General features: G+C 46.5%; 1 protein-coding gene across 1 annotated transcript; it reads right to left on the reverse strand.

Annotated features, from left to right (window-relative positions):
- Positions 1-14,738: 14,738 nt before the first annotated feature.
- On the reverse strand, positions 14,739-16,169 carry KCNE5 (potassium voltage-gated channel subfamily E regulatory subunit 5). The gene has a single exon (XM_036840116.1). The coding sequence runs from the start codon at positions 16,069-16,071 to the stop codon at positions 15,634-15,636; it is 438 nt and encodes a 145-aa protein (XP_036696011.1). The 5' UTR covers positions 16,072-16,169; the 3' UTR covers positions 14,739-15,633.
- Between the last annotated feature and the right edge of the window lie 4,225 nt (positions 16,170-20,394).

The raw sequence follows: 20,394 nt of genomic DNA on the forward strand, positions 1-20,394 counted from the left end.
TAAAAGATAGAAAAAGGTCACGTTAGCTGTCCCACGGTCACACAGATGATGATGAAACGCTGCACTTGGACCCGGGCCTCTTCAGTCCTAGTCCAGGACCTTTTCCATGACCAAGAAAGAGCAGAAATAGTTACTTCCACTTGAGACAAGGGCAAACTTCTTTCTCCATGCTTGTTGCTAAGCGCTGCTGGAGAAATACACAACTGGGCAGCCTTTTACATACCATCCAGTCATGACTACCAGTCTCAACTGGGTCCTTCCTGCTGCCACACAATCTTTTTGGTTCCCTAATTAGCTTCTTCAAACCTCCTCCACAAGGTTGCCGTCTGCAAGAGAGCACTTGTTCTCTGTATCTCTGTGAGGTGGGCACTGACGTTGGTTGACAGTCCCAGGAAATGAACTTCACAAGTGCCACTGTATGCCCTGAGCACTGGCAGAATGTTCCCTGGGGAAAGCGTGTCTCTGATAAACCCCTGTTGATCCTGAACTTGGAGATCTCAAATAACCATAAGTCTGTCTTTAGGTCATTATGCACTCAAGTTTGAGGAGAAGGTAACAGGAGAGACTTTTTTTAATAAAAGCAAATTTCAAAGAGTGACTTGAGGCTGATGCAGATTGTGGAAAATTTTCTGCAACTCATCAAACCTCTGATCTTCATCCCTTGCCTCCGCCTTCTCTCATTTCATAGAGAGAATAGAAACTATGGGGTGGGAATGCTCAACTTCCTACCCCACCACTGCTAAATGGTCCAACCAGGTAGGTCCTCATTTAGTGCTCCCTCCCTCCTGTCACAAAGGGGAGAGGGGGTCCCACCCTTTGCCTTCCACTCCAGGTCCTGGCTCCAGCTATTACCCCCTTCATTCCTGTGTCTTCACCTTCTCCCTGTCTACCGACCCTCCTCACAACATTGAAACATGCTCAAGCCTCTCCCTTCTTAATAGAAGCAAACATGACATCCATTTTCAACCCTAGGTCCTCCTCCAACTTGTTCCTTATAACCATACAGCTGTAAAAGCCAAGACAGACCCAGCCTCGGAGTGAACGTGTCTGAGATGTTTGTGTGTGGTGCCAAGTTGCTACAAACCTGCTTTGAAGGTGAAGGACAAAATAGTTGCTTCTGGTAGCAGAGGCGAGGCTGCTTTGGCAGGAGAAAATGGGTTTTTAGCTGGGCAGAGAGGAGGCTGACTTGGGAGAATGGTCGGGCTTCTGATCCCCTTCTGGCCCACTGAGCTGGCTTTAAGCCCCTCTGGTGAGAGGAGCGGCCAGAAACCAGCAGAGTCTTTGTAAGTGACTGTGTGAGCGCTGGGGCTCTGAGGCTAGGAGAACAATTCACTAGGGAATTGTTTATGAGACTCTAGCATAAGCAGGCCTGCCTTTGGGCACCACTAACCTAGCGTGGAAGAGAATTGGAGAAGGATGGTTTGTCCAACCCATAACTCAGCTCTCCAGTGGCTCACAGAGGAGCGTGGAATATCAGGCAGTTCCCTAGGTGTGGACACACATATGCCCCTGATGGCTACCCTCAGCCACAATAGCCAGTGTGGACAATGGGTTCTGGAGCAGAAGAAAAAGAGCAGGGTAGTGAGTACAGGTGACAGAACTGAGTACAGGCACATAGCAGGCATCTCTTTGGGGGATTCTCAGAAACAAGTGGGGGAGTTTCTGAGGGGGCCAACCTACTACCTGGAACAGCTGAGGGGTGGGGAAATATAAAAACTTGAGCATATCTCTAAATGTGACCCAGAGTCACAGGCTGGAGGTGCTGGGAAGCCCCTGAGTCACAGGGCCACGCTCAGCCACTCAGAGACTCTCCAAATGCAGAACTGACATTACATCCAGAGTCTAGGGCTCTACCTCTCCGAGACATCCTTTCTTCTTTCCCAAAAGGTCACCAGCACACGTTGAAGAGAGGACCCAGCAGCCTGTAGATGGACCTTTCTGCTCCCCAAAGGAGAGGTAGACTGCACATTGTATTTGGATTGGGCCTGGGCTTGGAGGAGAAACGCTGCTTTTCTCTAGCTAGATGAGAGCAGGCTTGTTTCACCAAAGCCTGGGACTCCCTTCTGATCAGCTGACAGGGCTCAGTGGCAGGGTTCCCTGAATCTGCTATAGAAAACTCTTGCCTCTACATCCCCCCCTTCTAGGCATCTTGCTTGAATTCCAGTTCTCTGCCAAAACAGAGTCCCACTTTAGGAAAGCTCTAGTCAGTGTCACCAGATCTGCACAAGCAGCAACTTCAGCCATGGGAAAGAGGTCTTTCCAACTGGAAACATCTCTGAGACTGACCTAGGTGAGAGGGCAGGAAGGGTTGTAATTGTGGGTGGTCACTCCAAAGACTCAAGGGAAAGGAGCAGAAGAACAACGACAAGGGAAGTAAAGGAACTGGGGTGGGGTTGAGAGGGAAAATGCCCAGAAGAAGCCTAACATCCCTGTCCATGTTAGTTGCTTTTAGATGGAAGCTTCTAGAAGCCACGGCCTACATGTTGCTCAAAGATCACTGGGTCAGCACTTGCTCTCTGTGTCTCTATGAGGTGGGCGCTGATGTGAGTTGCCAGGCCCAGGAGATGAACTTCACAAGTGCCACTGTATGCCCTGAGCACTGGCAGAATTTTCCCTGGGGAAAGCGTGTCTCTGATAAACTCCTGTTGATCCTGAACTTGGAGATCTCAAATAACCACAAGTCTTTCTTTGGGTCATTATGCACTCAAGTCTGAGGAGAAGATAGCAGGAGAGATTTTTTTTTTAATAAAAGCAAGTTTCGAAGAATGACTTTAGGTTGATGCAGATTCTGGAAATTTTTCTACAGCGTATAGAGATACAGACCTGAACAATAGATGCTTCTGACCTCTGAGATCTTGCAAGATCCTTAAGTGCATTCGGAATCCTGAAAGAAAAACTCAGTAATGTTTAGGAGAGTTTTGGCGTTACGTGTATCCCATTGTATTGTCATGTTTTTGAAAACATTTGCATGGAGTTCATGGAGATTTTCAAAGGAAAAAAAGAGAGACGGTGGGGAGAATTTCCCATGTTGCAAGTGGGCAAATCTCCTTAGATACCTAATGCCAAGAAGCTTTAGGTTTTATTTGCTTCCTCAGATGCTTAGAGAAACCAGGCCAGGAAACGGTCTGTGGTAAGTCACTTCCCCTTCAAAGCTCTGGTTCTCTACCTAGTCACTGTACAGAGAGGTAACGAGTTGAAGGGCCATCTGTCTTTAGCTGCTGTGGTTTGAGTTTAGCCTCTGCGACTTGACTTCAGTCTGAGGTGACCCCAAGAAGATGTTCCTATCGACAGCAATTGCTGACTCTAGTCTGGTCATCACTAATCTCAAAAACCTCAAGGAAGCTGGAGTCAGAAGTTTCCTGAATTCTCAAGATCACTGAACTAGATTCATTGACATTTATTGAGCGACAAATAACAATAGTTAATCATGTACTCACTCTCTCAGTATGCATTTTACATGCATTGTCTCACTTTCTAACCCTATTATAACAGGTTGTTGTTATTATTATTATATTTATTTATATATATAATTCTCATTACTGTTATTATTATGAGGAAACTGAGGCTCCAAGAAGTTAAATCACTTACCCAAGGTCACCCAGCAAGTAAGTGGCAGAACGAGAAGTCTGATCTGTCTGCATGATCCAAGATGCTGTGCTGATTTCTTCCAAAACTTTATCCATCAGTTATCATTCCCTTTCACGTCATTTCCAGCATTCCCAAAAGAATAGTCCATACCAGCTGCCTTCTGTTCCTACCACCATCTCACTCCTTAACCCTGTCCCTCTGGCTTTCCCTGTCCCCCACTAACTAGCCTAGCCATCTGGAAGGTGACCAGTGACAATCACCAGCAGATCAAATGGCCTCTTCTCAGCCCTTCAGTTGCAACACATCTGCAGGATCAGACACTCCTTCCTTCTTGAAACTTTCCTCTCCTTTGGCCTCTACAATTTCCCCATTTTCCTGTTACCTTCCTATCTCTTCTTCTCTGTCTTCTTCAGTGGATTCCTCTTATGCTTTTCTCTCCTCAGATGTAGATATTCCTTAAGGCTCTGCCTTCAGCCTTGCCTCTACCGTCCTGGATTCAAGTATTATCCCTCTGCAGACGAAATGACCCCTGCGAAAGGCAGCACAGTATAATGGCTGTGATCACTGACCCTAAAATCAGTCTGCCTGAGTTCCAATCCCTTCTACCCCTGTCACATGCTAGTAACTTTGGCAAATTACTCTGTACCTTGGTTTGCTCATCCGTAACATGAGGATTAATTGAGATCATGTATATAGAGTACTTGGACCAGTGTCTGACAAGTAGTGAGCCTCATGTGTTTGCTGTTGCAGGGTCTGGACCCCCAGGCCCTAACTTTCACCTGTACTCCAGATTCACTCCAACTGGTTGCTTCATATCTGCCCCTGCAGGTCTCTAAGAAATTCAACATGTTCATAATTGGCCTTCATGTTTTCTTCATTTCTACCTGTGCAAGGTCTCACTTTTTATTTACTCACCTCTATTAGAGATCACCATTATCCTGATCAGCATGCCATCCAAACCTAATGAACTTGACCCATGCCTCTCACTCACCATCAATATTCCATCCATTACACAGCCCTGCCAGTTCTACCTTTTCGAATTCTCCAATCTGGGTGATGAAAATGTTTTGAAAGTGATAGTGTTGGTGGTTGCACACCACGTGGATGTACTAAATACTACTGAATTGTACACTTTAAAATGGTTCGAAGGGTGAATTTATGCTAAGTGTATTTTACCACAATTAAAAAAAAATCTGTCTACGGCTCTCCACCTCCATAGCCACCACCATAGTCCAGGCCACTGCCATCTCCTCTGGAATACTGCCATAGCCTCCTAACTGGTCTTTCATGCTTCCACTTTAGCCTACCCTCAGAGGTACTGATCTGGTAGGTCTGAGGGTAGAGCCTGGAATTCTGCCCTATTAACAAGCACCCCACAGACGGCTGACTAAAGTTTGGGAATCACTACCTACAGGATGAAGTTCAAACTCCTTAGTCTGGCAAGATCCTTCATGGCACTAATGTGTCTCTCTTCCCCTTTATTTTACTTTTTCCTATAGTTACTTTATATTTTGGCCAAAGATGATAATTGGCCATGAACTGAGGACTAGGGTTAGGAGAACCCTCTGAACTTCAAGAGAGGGAGAGCAAGAGGGAGAGAGAGAGGGAGAGGAAAGAAGGAAAGAGAGGGCTCTGGATTTAGATCTTAGCTTAAATCTTAGCTTCACCATTTACTAGCTCTATGACCCAAAGTAAGTTACTTAACCTTTCTGATCCCCAGTCTTCTTATTCATTTTTTTAAAACGGTACTACGCTGCAAGCTGGCTGTGAAGATTAAGTTAGATAACACATGCCAAGTGCAATGCTTTTGTAAAATAAAATGTGTTTTTAAGCTTACAGGAAAAAAAAGAGAAATGAGACATGTTAAAAACATAGTTTTTCAACGAAAATCAGAGTTGTTCTATCAGTACTTATCCTAGTGTATGGTCCATATCCAGAGCTAAATCCTTTTTTTTTTTAAAGCTGGGGCTGGGATCAAGCACACCGGCAGAGAGCTTAACCTTGGCAAGGTGAGGGAGCACGTCTTCCTGAGAGCCGGAAGCGTCTGAGATGGCTATGTGGAGATGGCTCCAATGGAAGCCGAAGAAGCTCCTGTCAGTTGGCCTCAATCTTCTCAGTAATGAAGGAGGTGAAGTCATCTCCTGAGAATGAGGGGGAGGGCTGGGGCTGGGGGCTTGAGGAGAGGGCAGGAAGTTTGGAGCAGCTGCTGCAGGGAATGTGATAGGGAGCCAGCAAGCGAGGAATGAACGGATTGTTGAACAGCCAGAGGGGCCAGCTTAGGGTAGAGAGCATGCGCTGGCAGTGAACCCAATGAGCAGGGTTTCTCCAACAAGCCAAGAGTGGAAACACTCACCTTCCACTCAAGGGGTCACCCAGGGCTGCAGATTGGAAGGGCAAGAGGAGGATACGAGTTATGGTGGTGAAGGATTCTACAGTGGGCACAGGAACGGTGGAAACATCCACAAACCTGGGCTAAAAAGGAAGGCTCACTCATTCGTTCAACAGATATTTAACCACCACATGCTGTATAAATATTATACAGGTACCTGGGCATGGGAGATGTTGCAAAGAACCAGACACATAAAATCTCTGCCTTCAACATATATCTACATAAAGACTTGTAGACAAATGTTAATAGAAGCTTCGTCCAGCATTGTGAAAAACTGGAAAAAACCCAGATATCCTTCAACAGGTGAATGGATAAACAAACTGTGGTACATTTCTACAATTACTCAGTAATAAAGAGAAACAAACGCTCGATACATGCAACAACATGGGTGAATCTCAAAATCAGTATGCTGAGTAAAAGAAGTGCATACTGCAGGATTACATTTATATAGAATTCTAGAAAATACAAATTAATCAATAGCGACAAAAAGCAGATCATTGATGGTCTGGACCAGTAGGAAGAAGGCACAAAGAAAGGATCACATGGAAACTTTTGGTGGTAATGGGTATGCTCATTAACGTGATTTTGATGATGATTTCATAGGTGTATACATATGTCAAAATCAACCATGTTATGTGTTTTAAATGTGTGCGCTTTTTAATGTTAATTATATCTCAAAAAGTTACAAAAATAAATTTTACATGTTTTAATTGACCTAAAAAAGCCCTGCTTTCATGGAACCTACAGCCTACATGGGAAAGATGGACAATAAACTATGATATTTTTAGACAGTGCTTTGTGCTGTGAAGTTAAAATAAATAGGGTAATGGAATAGAGAATAGCGTGGGGCAGAGAAAAAGGAGCAACTGCGTATAGGATGGTCAAGGAAGGCCTCTGGGGAAGTGATGTTTGAGCTGAGACTGAATGATAAGGAGGAAACAGCCTTGAGAAGATGTGGAGGAAGAATATTCCAGGCAGAGGAAACAGAACATGCAAAGGCCCTGAGGCAGGAATGAGCTTGATGTATTCAAGGAACAACAAGAAGACTAGTGTAACTTGAGTTTAGTGAGCAAGATGGAAGAGTATCAGAAGATGAGGTTTAGAGAGGTCAGCAAGGGTCAGATTGCATGGAGACTTGTAGACCAGGGGTCTCCAACCCCCGGGCCATGGACCGGTACCCCACCTCCCCACGTCCGTGGAAAAATTGTCTTCCACAAAACCAGTCCCTGGTGCCAAAAAGGTTGGAGATCGTTGTTGTAGACCACGATAAGGAGTTGAGATTGTATTCTAATTGGATGGGTCATCCAATGGAGGGCCTTAAGGAGAGATGGAACATGATCTGCTTTATGCTTTAATATTGCTCTTGCTGTTGTGTAAAGAACTGACTGCAGGAGGACCAGTTAGAAAGTGTTATATTAGTCCAGGTAAGAAATGATGGGGGTGTAGACTAGGGTGGTAGAAGAGAAGATCACGAGAAGTGGTCATATTTAGAATCCTTTTTGGAAGTAGAGTTGAAAGGACTTGGCTCCTAAATTGAATGTGGAATAGTGAGGGAAAGAACAGAATCAATATGACTCCTGTTTTGGCCTAAACATTTATAAAAACAGGGGGGGAGAGATTAATGCATTAATGCCTTCCAGCTAACAACCACCAGGAACAAACCTGCAGTTGAACAAGTTAGCTGTATTACTCATGGCAGGAATGAAGAATTCACAGCATGGTGAACCATGGGTATCTAAGTAAGAAGTGTAAGAAATATTAGAAAAGACTTATTATTATTGGGTTGGAGCTTATGTTAGGTGTTTTTAGAGTGGGTCCAAGGAAGCAAGTGTTCACTCTAAGTTGGATGCGATTACGCAATGAGGCTAATTCTGTGATTGGGTATCTTAATAAATCTTATCCAAAATGAAGGAAAGCTAGAGCAAGACTAAAGCTGTGATGGGTAGAGAAGTAGCGGTCACTCAAATTGGCTGGGAGAAGAGGATGTTTGGTACTTTGTGAGTTTCACAGTAACCTTGTTTTTTGTCTGTACTTAGATAACATTATTAAACATTCTTGTTTTGTCTCATTCCATCACAGTCACAGAAACATGTCTTGTCTTGTCTTGTCTGATGTGGGTGCTCTGTGAGATGATTACTGTCTGACAGGAGAATAACATGGCTTACATGTGAACAGCTTCTAACCAACAGTGAGGCCTAGATGCAAATGTCAGACCAGTTCCCAGATGGCAGGAAACTTTCTTTCTCAGGTGGAGGAGTAAATTTTGAGGGAAGGGACTCAAAAGCTCTGATTTGGGCATGTAAACTTTGAGACAGGTATAGATATCTAGGTAAAGATGTTAAGTAGGCAGTCAGATATGAAAGCCAGGAGCTCAGAGTAGTGGGTTTTAGGGATAAAATAATATATATCATTGTAAAGATGGTATTCGTATATGAAGATGATATTTTGCATGTTGGGACTAGTCGACATCACCAAGGGAGAGAGAATAGATGAAAAAGAAAAGAAGTCCTAGAATAGAGCCCGGGGCAACTCAATATTGAGAGGTTGAGGAGATGACAAGAAACCAGCAAAGGAAAGACTAAAAAGAAAAGGGGCTGGTGAAGAAGGAGGCAAACCAGGAGACTAAGGTGTTTTGGAAGTCAAGAAAAAAGTTTCAAGGAAGGAGTGATCGATTGCATTAAATGCTGCCAAGTGTCATAGAAAATGAGGGCTGAGAATTGAGCATTTGATTCAGCAGCATGCAGGTTCACTGGTGACTGTGACGAAGCAGTTTCATTGGTGTAGTGTAGGTGACAACCCTGCTTGGGTTGGGGCAAGATTGGAAGCTACCATTACTGAACTTTTACCCTGAACCAGGCACTATGTTAAGTATTCAATCTTCACAATTCTGGGAGGTAGGTATTATTTCTTCCATCCATTTTACAGATGGAGAAAGGAAGCTTAGAGAAAGTCAAGTAATGTTCCTGACATTACATAGCTGATGAAAGGCAGACGATAGATGTGTACCTAAGCAGTCTGGCTCTAGAGCCCATACCCTATGCACTACACTATCTTATTTTACTGGATGAAGGAGAAAGTCAAAAGATGGGGGCTTTTGAACTGACCAGCCCCCTGGACTTGCTAGAAGGAAAGCCCAATTCTCTGATGGTTAGTGTCAGTTACTTGGGGCCGGGATGGGGACTAACCCAGCTGATTCTAGAGCAGCTTCCGCCAAGCAGGGCTTGCCATTTGGCTGCCGCCTTGGCTTGGTACAGATGTATAGGGAGATGGCAGAAAAATAATACGAATTCTATCTTGACAGTTCTCCAGGGATCCATCCTAATATTTCTTTTCTCACTCACCTCAGCCATTCCTCTCTGGTGTCCTGTTTGTTAAGTTAGCCTTCCAGTGTAGAGAGACCTAACTGGGGAGGAGGCCAAGGGTTTCTCACCCTTCTGCCTGTCCTAGTTACCCCTATCCTCACCCCCATCCCACCCTCCACCCCAGGAGGCTCACCTGGAAATGCAGGTGCCCTCCTAGATGGCTAAAGTTTACAGTCTTCTGAACACCCCCAGAAGGAGTGGGGATAAAGAAAGAGCCAAAGTTCTGTCCTTGAGCTTACCACAATGATGTGACTGTCAGAGACGCCTTACCCAAATCAGATTTGAGAGTCCTAGGACAAGTCCCCGTTGACATCTCTCTCTTTCATCCAGTGTCTGAAAGCCACCGTTAAAGATACACTCCTTGGATCATCGCTGGGATGAATAGCAGATTAGATTAAATGAATAAGATCATTAGACCCTGGCAGTAGGGAAGAAACAGTTTTGGAGGACTGAGAATGTCAAGGGGAAGCTTGGAACAGGAAGGGGGAAAATGAGATGAATCCCAATTCCATAGTTTTGCCGAGGGCTGGTCCTGACCACAGTGGCCCCCAGAGTAGTGGCCCCACAAGAAGAGGAGCAAAATTAATGTGCCCCCTTGTCTCCATTCTTTCTCCTCCAGGCTCGCGGGAGCTGCAACCCCTGCTAGATCATATCTAGATCCTAAAAAGAGCCAGGGGAAGGCCTCTTGTCCTTCCAGAGACCTGAAGTGTTTTCATGAACGGACATCTTGTGAGTCAGTTATGCGGGAATTCAGCGAATTCGTACTGAAATCCAGTCATCCATGGCCACCCTGGTCCTCCCCAGGGTTCTAAGAGCATCTGGCAGTAGGAGTAGGATGTGACTTGAGAAGTTGTGGGAAGTTCAGTACACCTCTCCCCCAAGGACCTTCCCCAGCGTGCATAGACATCTCCAGATAGCTCTCCTTCCAGATTCCACTGAAATTCACAACTCAAGAGTCTTTCCTTGGGTTTCACCTTTACATCGCCCTGAGTCGTCTATTATAAAGTGTGAATACCCTAGAGGGGGAGTCATCTGAGCATTGATTAAGCCCTGCTGCTTCTATATAATTTAGCTGCTTGCATTTTTCTCTGACTTCAAGGGCACTGTGACAGAAACAATATGAATGCACTTAATGCTACTGAACTATATACTTTTAAAATTGGCTAAGATGGTGAATTTTATGTTATATGTAGTTTATCACAATTTTTTAAAATAAATAACTAAATTTATTTAAAAAAATGATTGGCTAGGTGGGACATCATTAACGTTTTTTAAAAACATCTTTATTGGAGTATAATTGCTTTACAATGGTGTGTTAGTTTCTGCTTTATAACAAAGTGAATCAGCTATACATATACATATATCCCCATATCTCCTCCCTCTTGTGTCTCCCTCCCACCCTCCCTATCCCACCCCTCTAGGTGGTCACAAAGCACAGAGCTGATCTCCCTGTGCCATGTGGCTGCTTCCCACTAGCTATCTATTTTACATTTGGTAGTGTACATATGTCCATGCCACTCTCTCACTTCGTCCCAGCTTACCCTTCCCCTTCCCCGTGTCCTCAAGTCCATTCTCTACATCTGCGTCTTTATTCTTGTCCTGCCACTAGGTTCTTCATAACCATTTTTTTTAGATTCCATATATATGTGTTAGCATACGGTATTTGTTTTTCTCTTTCTGACTTACTTCACTCTGTATGACAGTCTCTAGGTCCATCCACCTCACTACAAATAACTCAATTTCGTTTGGTTTTATGGCTGAGTAACATTCCATTGTATACATGTGCCACATCTTCTTTATCCATTCATCTGTCGATGGACACTTAGGTTGCTTCCATGTCCTGGCTATTGTAAATAGAGCTGCAGTGAACATTGTGGTACATGACTCTTTTTGAATTATGGTTTTCTCAGGGTATATGCCCAGCAGTGGGATGGCTGGGTCGTATGGTAGTTCTATTTTTAGTTTTTTAAGGAACCTCCATACTGTTCTCCATAGTGGCTGTATCAATTTACATTCGCACCAACAGTGCAAGAGGGTTCCCTTTTCTTTACATCCTCACCAACTCTTGTTATTTCATGTCTTTTTGATAATAGCCATTCTACCAGGTGTGAGGTGATATCTCATTGTTATTTTGATTTGCATTTCTCTGATGAGACTGGCAGATACAGAGAACAAACTAGTGATTACCAGTGGGGAGAGGGAAGGGGGGGCAGTATAGGGGTGGGGGAAAAAGGGGCTTATTATGGGATTATGTGAAATCATGTGTGTGAAACTTTTGAAAATTGTAAAGCACTATAGAGTTGAAAGAATCTTTCGTTCAATTAAAAAAAAACACATCTGATGAGGGACTGGTGGGGTCACCTGGTCCCATGCTCTGAGATCTAGCAGAGAAAAAAAGAGTTGCCTTAGTCACATCGTTTGTCTTCCTGGACAGGCTGTAGTGTAGGTTAAGTAACAAAAGGGGCTGTGAAGTGACTTTCCAACCAACTTCTTCTCTCAAAGCCATTCTGATGGGTGGTTCAAGTTCATCTAGGCTTGGCTATTGACCGATCTAATCTATTCACCCTTGGGGGTCCTCGTTCATGCTCCTTCACAGAACATTCTAGACTGCCCTTCCTCCTACCTCTCTCATGAAGCCCACAGCCTGTGATTCTTTCCCTTCATTCTCTTCTCTTATGCCCTCTCTCAATCCCTGACCCGTGTCTTCAGTGTCTAGACATCAGTTCTGGTGGAGCCCTGAAAGTACAGTATGTATTCTTTTTTTTTAAAAGGGCACTTGCAAGCCTACAGGTAAAGGGGAGTAGAGTAGGATGGTGAGACAGTTATGCACAGATTCCTAGTCATCCAAGATTCTGAGAATGGGGGGAAAAGGCTCAGAAATCTGGGAGCTAGTGGCCAAGTCACTGCAATCCTCTTCTTTATAAAATAAGAGTAGACTATGCAGTAGAGAATTTTCTCTTCCCCACTTTCCCTGCACTGCCCAAGGGCACTCTCCCAAGGAAGGAAAAGGAAAATATAAATGTAACACCTTATACTTCTATAGCTGCTGTACTTCTCCTTTCCCATATGTTATCTCGCTTGATCCTCAGATTCCCACAGCTGTGGAGACAGGCCCAGAGAGGTTAAGCAGCTCACCCTGAGAAACAAAGCTTGTTAAGTGGCAAAGCCAAGGCTGGACCCCAGTTCTCCTGATTCTCGTCTTATGCTCTCTCCACGACACCACAGTGCACTTGCTTTAGCCATCAGGCAAGCCTCTTTGGAAAGCAGCCCGTTCCCTTTTCTCTTTGTTAATACAAATCATGTGCAGATCTTTGGTTTCTAAAGGATATGACAAATTGAAAAGGAGATGGTAGCTACAAACAAATGAAAGACCCCATTTATATCCCTCTAGGAAAGTGACTCGACAGCACAGAATTATGTCTGTAGTGGGAGAAAAGCTTCTGTTTATTTTTGCACCGTCGATGAGCACTTCCAGACATTGGAACTCAAAACATCTCCTAGCCCCACTTGGTTGAAAGCCTCAAGTTACAAGTAAGGAAGCGCGGGTCATCTTCTTCGTTATTATTATGGAGCAAAGATCTGAACCTGAACTGAAACGGGACCTGCTTACACAGAAGAAATAGACTGCTGGGGGAGGGAGTTGGAAAAAATTCACTCTAATTGATTAGAATCACATTAAGGAGAAGGCTAAAAATTTCCCAGTTTGTACTGTCAGCTCGCGCTATTCAGGAACACATTATTAAAACTGCAGGCTGGCCAGGCCTCTAGTTTTTCTTTCTTCTATCTCTTGCTGACCACAGTGTGATCACTTCAATGCTGTTGACACCCACACTGGTTGGTAGAGAGTCAAGTGTCCAAACTTCTGGGAAACTTCATTATCTGGGACACAGTTGCAACCCTGAAAGTGTTTGGGGAAAGTGGGCAGTCGAGCAAATCGCTCTCCCCAGACCAGCTCACTTTTCTCACTGGGAAAACTCTGTGGCTACTCTCACTACATGTGCTTAATGAGGAACGTCATCATCATAAAAAAGGTTAAAATGTGTTTAAAAGCAGGAATATTTTGGCAGTGGGATTTGTTTCCCACAGCTGGCACGTTCATGCTTATTATGGGCATTATCCCAACTGCTCCCAGCTGCCTTTTTTTTGGCAATATATATTTTTTAATGTCTATGAAAAATAGTACAGATGCTTACAAAATTTCAACACCTAAAGCAGTGAGGATGCTTCATTATCAAACAACCTCGTGTCCCCAGTTATGCCAGATCAATGAGGGACATTGTTGTACCAGAAATTCAAGGCTGAGGCCTGCCCTCCCCCCCCATGCCCCTGGCATGGCTGGGTATCTGTGCCCTCCCTCCGCATCCCACTCAGGCCTCCCTGCCTGGCCCTGAGATGGCTCTCACAGCATCACCTCTCTTCGTCTCGTTATCTTGGACCACTGCCCAATCCCTGGCCCACACCTGCAAGGGAAGGGGTCGACCTTAGGGCTGGAACTAGGACTGGAGAGGAGCCAATGGGGTAAGGCCAGTATATCTTCAAGGAGTGAATCCTGGGAATGAAAGTAAGTTCATTTAACTTATTAATAGCTCCAGTAAAATACCATATGGGCTACAAGGTCAAAACCAATGCCTTGAATGAGGCTTGTGTATTATCAGTGCATTTTAAGTAACCCATAATATCTTTGTCCTGCTATAACTGAGAAAGCAGTTGTCTTGAAGCAAGTTGGCTTAACGCTAAGAGGTGATTTTATGTGTGTTTGATGAGGCCCAAACAGCCACCATCAGGTATAAGCATTTAAGCCCTAAGCAGGCAAGTTTCTGATGACCTTCAAAGAAGGAGAATAAATCAATAAGCCTACACCTCTAAATTTACCCATCATTGGTTAAGACAGCTTAGCTCAAGCATCTCCTCTCTGACTTAAGATTTACACTCTTTGGTGGCTTTTTCTCTTTTAATAAGCCGCTTCTTTGAGAGAGTTATGAAGGTGGCTTCTAAAAATTAACTTTGATAATAGCTAATAGTGATGGGTGTGAGAGGTTGTTTTAATTTAAAGTGTATCCTGAAAAACTGCAAGAGGTAAGTGGGAAATCCTTATTTAGCATTGTGATATTTGAAAGTGCTTCAGAATTAAGGGGAAACGAGTGGAGAAGTAAGAAAGTAGTTATAACTTGGAAACACTTGAAAAAACAACCCATTTAGCCATACATAAACCCTTTTCTTCACGCACAGTGATATCTGTTGCATTGGAACTGGATATATAGATATAGGTAACAAAACAACCCAACTCCCCAATCTAAACATTATTTCCAAAAGCAAAAAGGGTTCCTTCTCTATATAGTACTGGGTCTCAAGGCTGGGATCTTTGAGAAAAGAGTCTCAGGTTATTGTTTAAACGACCTTTATTACCTGCCTCTGACATTCCCCAGGTTACAGAGCAGGAGACGACTGAGCCTCATGTTCCATGGATGAAGCAGACAGCTGCCATGACAACTGAATCGATATAGGAGAGGCATTGGGAAGTATTAGGGTGATACGCCCAGCAATGGTTCCCCATGGCAAAAGATGGCAGAGCTACTCAAAATTAGGCAAGTTACCTTCAGGACGACAACTGGATGCAAGAAAACCATACAGTTGGGGGTAATAGGTCTTCCCCACCCTCTGAGCCCCCCATCCCCCTCCAGTCCCATTAAGTCCATTCTATGCCACAGACTGGTCCTAGTGTCCTGCTAGCTCCCTGCTGAAGGAGGAGGGAGGGAGGGAAAAGATGTCTGAGTTCTCTTCATTTTCTTTGTCTCTGTCCCTAAGGCAACAGGAAGCTGGAGCTGCCCCAGCCGGCCTGGCAGTGATGGCAAGCCCGTTGGCTCTGCAGAGTGAGCAGTCCCTGGCAGCCCCCGGAACAGCTGCCAGTTAGACGGCCCAGAGTTCGGATAGACTTCATTGCTTCAGTTCAATGCCAAGTGTTGGACGTGTTGGATTCAGTTCCCAGAGGGCTGGAGCGTGCTGTCAGGGCCGTCTGAAGACAAGAGAGCAGAGGCAGTTTAGTGCAGTGGGTTGTGCGGGGTCTGGGGGAGGCGGGGGGAGAGGAGGGAGAGGCTGGCCCGGAGGGGGTAGGGTGGTGCTTCTTCCAGGGCCTTCCAGACAAGGTCTCCTGGCCTCTCAACGTTGTCCGGGCCTCAGGTGAGGAGAGCCCTGGAAGGGGAGGAGAGGAAAAGGCGGCAAGGCAGGCGGGTGCCGCGCCCAGGGATGAGCGAGCTGAGGAGGGCGCGGGCGAGCCAGCGAGCTGGGGCGGCGGTTCTAGACCCCCTCGGCGCCCCGGGCGAGGGCCGGGGCGGGCAGCCCGGCGGGGGCGAGCTGGCGGCGGTCCTCGGCGGGCGATCCGGCGGCTGTCTCAGCGTCTGCGGCGGCCGGGGCACCGCCCGGGAGCCACTCGTGCTGGGCGCAAGCCTGGGACGGCTCGTCCTTGGCCTCGACGAGCTTGCGGGAGCGGGTGTAGGCCAGGATGAGGCCTCCGGCCAGGCAGGCGTAGAAGATCATGATGAGCAGGATGTAGAGATAGGCGTCGTTGCCCTTGGCGCTGGTCACCTCGCGGCCCACGAAGGGGTCGGGCACGACCCCCATGCCCATGCTCGGGCCGGGGCCGGCGCCCAGGCCGCTGGCGTTGCCCCGGTGGTGCAGCTCCAGCAGCAGGCGGCTCAGCAGGGTCCGCAGCCGCTGGCTCTCGCTGCAGTTCATAGCTGTCGGGGAGTGACACGGCGGCTCCAGACCGCTGCTGACCTTGCCCCCGGGCCGGGCCGAGGGGATGCGGGCGAGCGGCGGCGGCTGCACCCGGCTCCCGGGCGGGCGACGCAGTGGCTGGGGGACCCCGCCGCCCGGGCCTCCTTATCCCCTCACCCCGGCGCCTCCTCCCCTTCCCCACCACGCCCCCTCGGCCCGAGGCCGCCTCTTCCCAGGCTCCGGCTGTCTCGCCGCCCCGGGGAAAGGGGACAGCTGGTGGGGGGAGGAGAAGGGGACGCGGGAGGGGGCGAGGCCGGGAGAGGGGCGGAGGGGGCGGGGGCGCGCGGAATGCGCGGGGCCCCGGGCGGCAGAGGCTGGCAGGGCGGCTCGCTGGGGCCAAGCGTGGACCCCGGGCTGCGGAAGAGAATTCCTTCCACGTTCTGGCCACCTGCCCTGCAGGCCCAGCTTTGGCCCAGATACAGCATCTGGCCCCCACGAGGCGGGCCCTGCACCGGGGTTCCATCAGCACTCACGAAACGTGGCAGCCTAGACCGCGGGTCCACATCTCAGGGCGGGTGACTACTCCCATAGACAAGAAGCCTGGCCTATCTTTCCAGCCCTCACTGCTTCCCCTGGACCGAGGTGAGCATCTTATTCAGAAGATGCTCAGGACAAATTTGGTGACTGAAGTGGAGTAGGACGCCCGGGGCTTCCAAAAGAGGTTTCTGATATTATACCAGCCTCCTGGGAAGCACCCCTGCTCTGATTTCCTATCACATTTTTAGAGGGGCCTCCACATCTTAGCGTGTGAGTGTACCATCCATGATATGACCCTGTTTCCCGTGGGCGGCAAGCCATCTTCCCAGAAATGCAACCAAGTTCTTCCATTAAAAGGAGCAGGGACATTTAAATGGCCCTTTGGCTACACTCCCTAGACGTCTCGGGATCTGAAAAGTGCCAGTTCTAGAGAATATGCTTACCTCCACATCCAATTAGCCAGACACTCAGCTCTGTGCCTCTCTGGGGCTTGGGAACAGGTCTAGGCCCTGCTGGCTCATGAGGCAGCCATTTTTTTCTCAGAGGGTATCTTCCTTTAGGGGAAAACAAGTCACTAAGACAGAAATAAATCCATAGTATGTCAAACTGGAAACAGACTGGGATTCACAAAGGGAAAGTGCTCAAAGGCTTGATTTCTAGACAGCGAGTAGGAAAAAAAAAAATGAAGTAGTGCTGGTCAGGTCGGGTTGTATATGATTGCCAAGTAAGAACAGAAGGAATGAAACAAAGCTATATGCCTTTATGTATCCCTTGCAAACCAAGGTGCCTGTTCAAGACCATCCGGTCCAGGGACCATTCAATCTTCAGGGACCATGGGTTAAAAAAAGAAGGTTTTCTGATGCCTCTGCTTCAGTCACCCTTCAGCCCTCTGTCCACTCCGGGCTGTAGCCTTCTGTGTGTTGGAGTGAGGTTGGCACCAAACTATATCCAGGGTCTCAAACAGAGCCTTGCTTAACAGCCTCTGCATACATCTTAGAGACATTCCACGTGCCCCTGACCACTGGCTCCCTCCTAATCACCTTGCCTCAATGTCCTAGCCTCAGAGGGGCTCAGGGAAGAATTGTTCAAGGGAGTTGGCGTGACTAACGACAGAGGACACAGCTAGGCAATTCTCAAAGCAGTACCAACCTAGCGACAGGACTGTTAAGCTAAAAGACTCCCCTGATCTGTTAAAACATGCCCAGAATCTCTAGGGTTTTTTTTTTTGTTTGGGGCAGTGGGAGGAAGAAGCCCCTTCACTGTAGCATAAAAACAATCATTTAAACGTGTATTGTACTTTCAGCAGCCTTATGAACCAGTAGATTCAAATGGCGAAGCAGCAGAACTAGAATAATAAAGTTTGACCTTGTTCTATGTCATAACACGTGACTCTTGTCACATGGGCTGCCTCCATTTCCCCACCACTCCCTTCCCTGGAACCTTCTAGAGTCCAGCGCTTTCTGCCCAAACCACTCCCTGTAAGTAAGTTCACCAGCGGCCTCCCGGCCAAATTTAAGGGTCTCTGCTCAGTTTGCATCTTTGACCTCAAGGATGAATTTGATACCATCAACCACCCACACCTTCCTGTCCTACCCTTGGCTCTCATGGCATTGCGTTCTCAAGTTTCTCTTCTTATCTCTCTGACGCATCACTCTCTGTCTCCTTTGCTGGCTCCTCTTCTTTCCTCCTCCCATTAACTGTTGGAATTCCCGAAGACTCAATCCTCAGCTATTCTCTCTTAACATCCATTTCCTTGGAAAGTGTCTCCTTACATGCTTTCACCTACCACCTGGCATATATTTAGCCAAATTTGAATCTCTAGCTCTGATTCTTTCTTGGTAACATCTCTCAAATCCATCCGCTCCTTCCTTTCTGGTTTTATTGCCACAAGCTTAATCCAAGCTCTCGTTACCTCAGGTCAAATATGCAAACTGAGAGTCTCCTGGCAGATCACCCTGCCTACAGCCCCGTCCACCCTGCTATGGCTGGAATAATCCTCTACCAACACCACTTCCATCCACTCACCCCTGTGTTCAGAGACCCAGAGTTGCTCCCCACTGCTTCTTTAATGGAGCCCAATCTTCTTTGGTGGACCTGAAGTCCTCACCACCAGGAGACACCGCCTTCTTCCTTTGCACTTGAAAAACAGCATATTCCTCGAGTTCCTCTCCAATACTCTGTGCCTTTCACCTTCCTCAAAATACACTCACAAAAGGAAGTCTTGCTTGATTCCCCTTATTTGTGCTCTCAGAGCCCCTACAATGCACCCCTCCTGATAGCGCCCCAATTCAGACTGCAGCATTCATTGCAGAAAATTTGGAAAACACAGAAAAACACCAATAAGAAAAGTCAACAATAGCGCACATGGGTGGCATATGGACACACACACACACACACACACACAGGCACTATACATCATTGTTTTGTAGCCTATTTTTTCACTTAACAAGATACTGGGAATTTTTCCCCATGTCAATTACTATTTTTTACAACATCATTTTACTACCTATACAGTATTCCAGACTATGGATCTGCTATTATGTATTTAAATTAGCTCTTATTGTAAGATTTCTGATTAATTTCCAGGTTCTCGCTATTAAAGATAATGTCTTAATGAACACATACAAGGCCAATTCTAATTCCATTAAAAGAAATAATTACCAGAGAGAAAGCAAATTAGAAATTTACGGAAGACTGCCTTAGGGAGCAAGAGATGTATAGAAGGGGGTGGAAACAGGAATGGAGACTAGTCATAAAATTTAAAAAGGCCCAACCCTCAGAAAAAAACAACAGGTGTGTGTGTGGGAGACTCTGGCTTTCTTTTCACTCAAGGAGCTGCTGGACATCCCTTCAATCCCAGCCCTGAATGGCTGAGATGCCAACCCCCTTTTCCTCCCCACACTTAATGAAAGTCCGAATCCATCAGACAACGACTGAGTCTCATTCCTCCCCAGACTTCCAGCCCCTCTACACCTGTCCCATACCTGTCCCATCATCATCTGTTGATCTCTTGTCCCGAACTCACTTGTTTCCTGAACGGTAATCAAGTGTGTTGACAAAGGGAAGTAATTTATAATCATGTATTTTAGACTTTCAAAAAGTCTTGGAAAAGGTTCTGTTCCATGCCAAGGTTGTTTTAAAAGTACAATGGAGGCGCCATGGGCTAGGAAATGCTTTCACCATTCCTTGAGACTGTGAATGCTTCCTGCCAATAGTACAGCTCCATGGAAGTTGGTTGAATTGAACTGAGTTGAGTTTGGCTAGTTGCCAAAGGACGGGCACAGATGGTAAGCACTGTTGGAGTCCAGGAGGTTGGCAAAGCCACAATGGGCTCTGAGGGAGGGGAGGAAAAAAGTCTTCGTGAAGCACCAACTACAGACCCAGAAAGGATCACTCATTCATCCATTCATTTATTCCACAAATACTTGTTGCGCGTTACACTGTGCAAGGCACTGTGCTGGGTCCTAGAGACACACCAGTGAACAAGTCACACTGGTGAACTGCCTGTGGCTTTGGTGGCTTACAGCCACTTCTTTGTGAACTGGGGAAGAGCAGGCAGTGCCAGGATCTGGAGTGGGATGAGCAGTGGGCACGAAATCCAGCGAGAGTTCTGATTTGGAGAGAATTTTGACTCTGGATCCAAGTACTAGAGTCCAAAGCCTTGTTCAAAAAAGGAAGATCCCTCTTTATTCAAAAGAGGGAGGAGAATAAATGGGACAGTTCCTGGGTCCAACTGGGGCTTCTCAGTTGCTTCATGGGAATATATGCTATATTTGGGGTGGGGGGACTGGGGTTTGATAAAGA

This window comes from Balaenoptera musculus, chromosome X (genome assembly GCF_009873245.2).
Source record: "Balaenoptera musculus isolate JJ_BM4_2016_0621 chromosome X, mBalMus1.pri.v3, whole genome shotgun sequence".
In the NCBI taxonomy this organism is placed as follows: Eukaryota; Metazoa; Chordata; class Mammalia; order Artiodactyla; family Balaenopteridae; genus Balaenoptera; species Balaenoptera musculus.

Excerpts from the sequence above, each read along its gene's own strand:
- KCNE5 (XM_036840116.1), bottom strand. The coding sequence starts at position 16,071 with ATGAACTGCAGCGAGAGCCAGCGGCTGCGGACCCTGCTGAGCCGCCTG.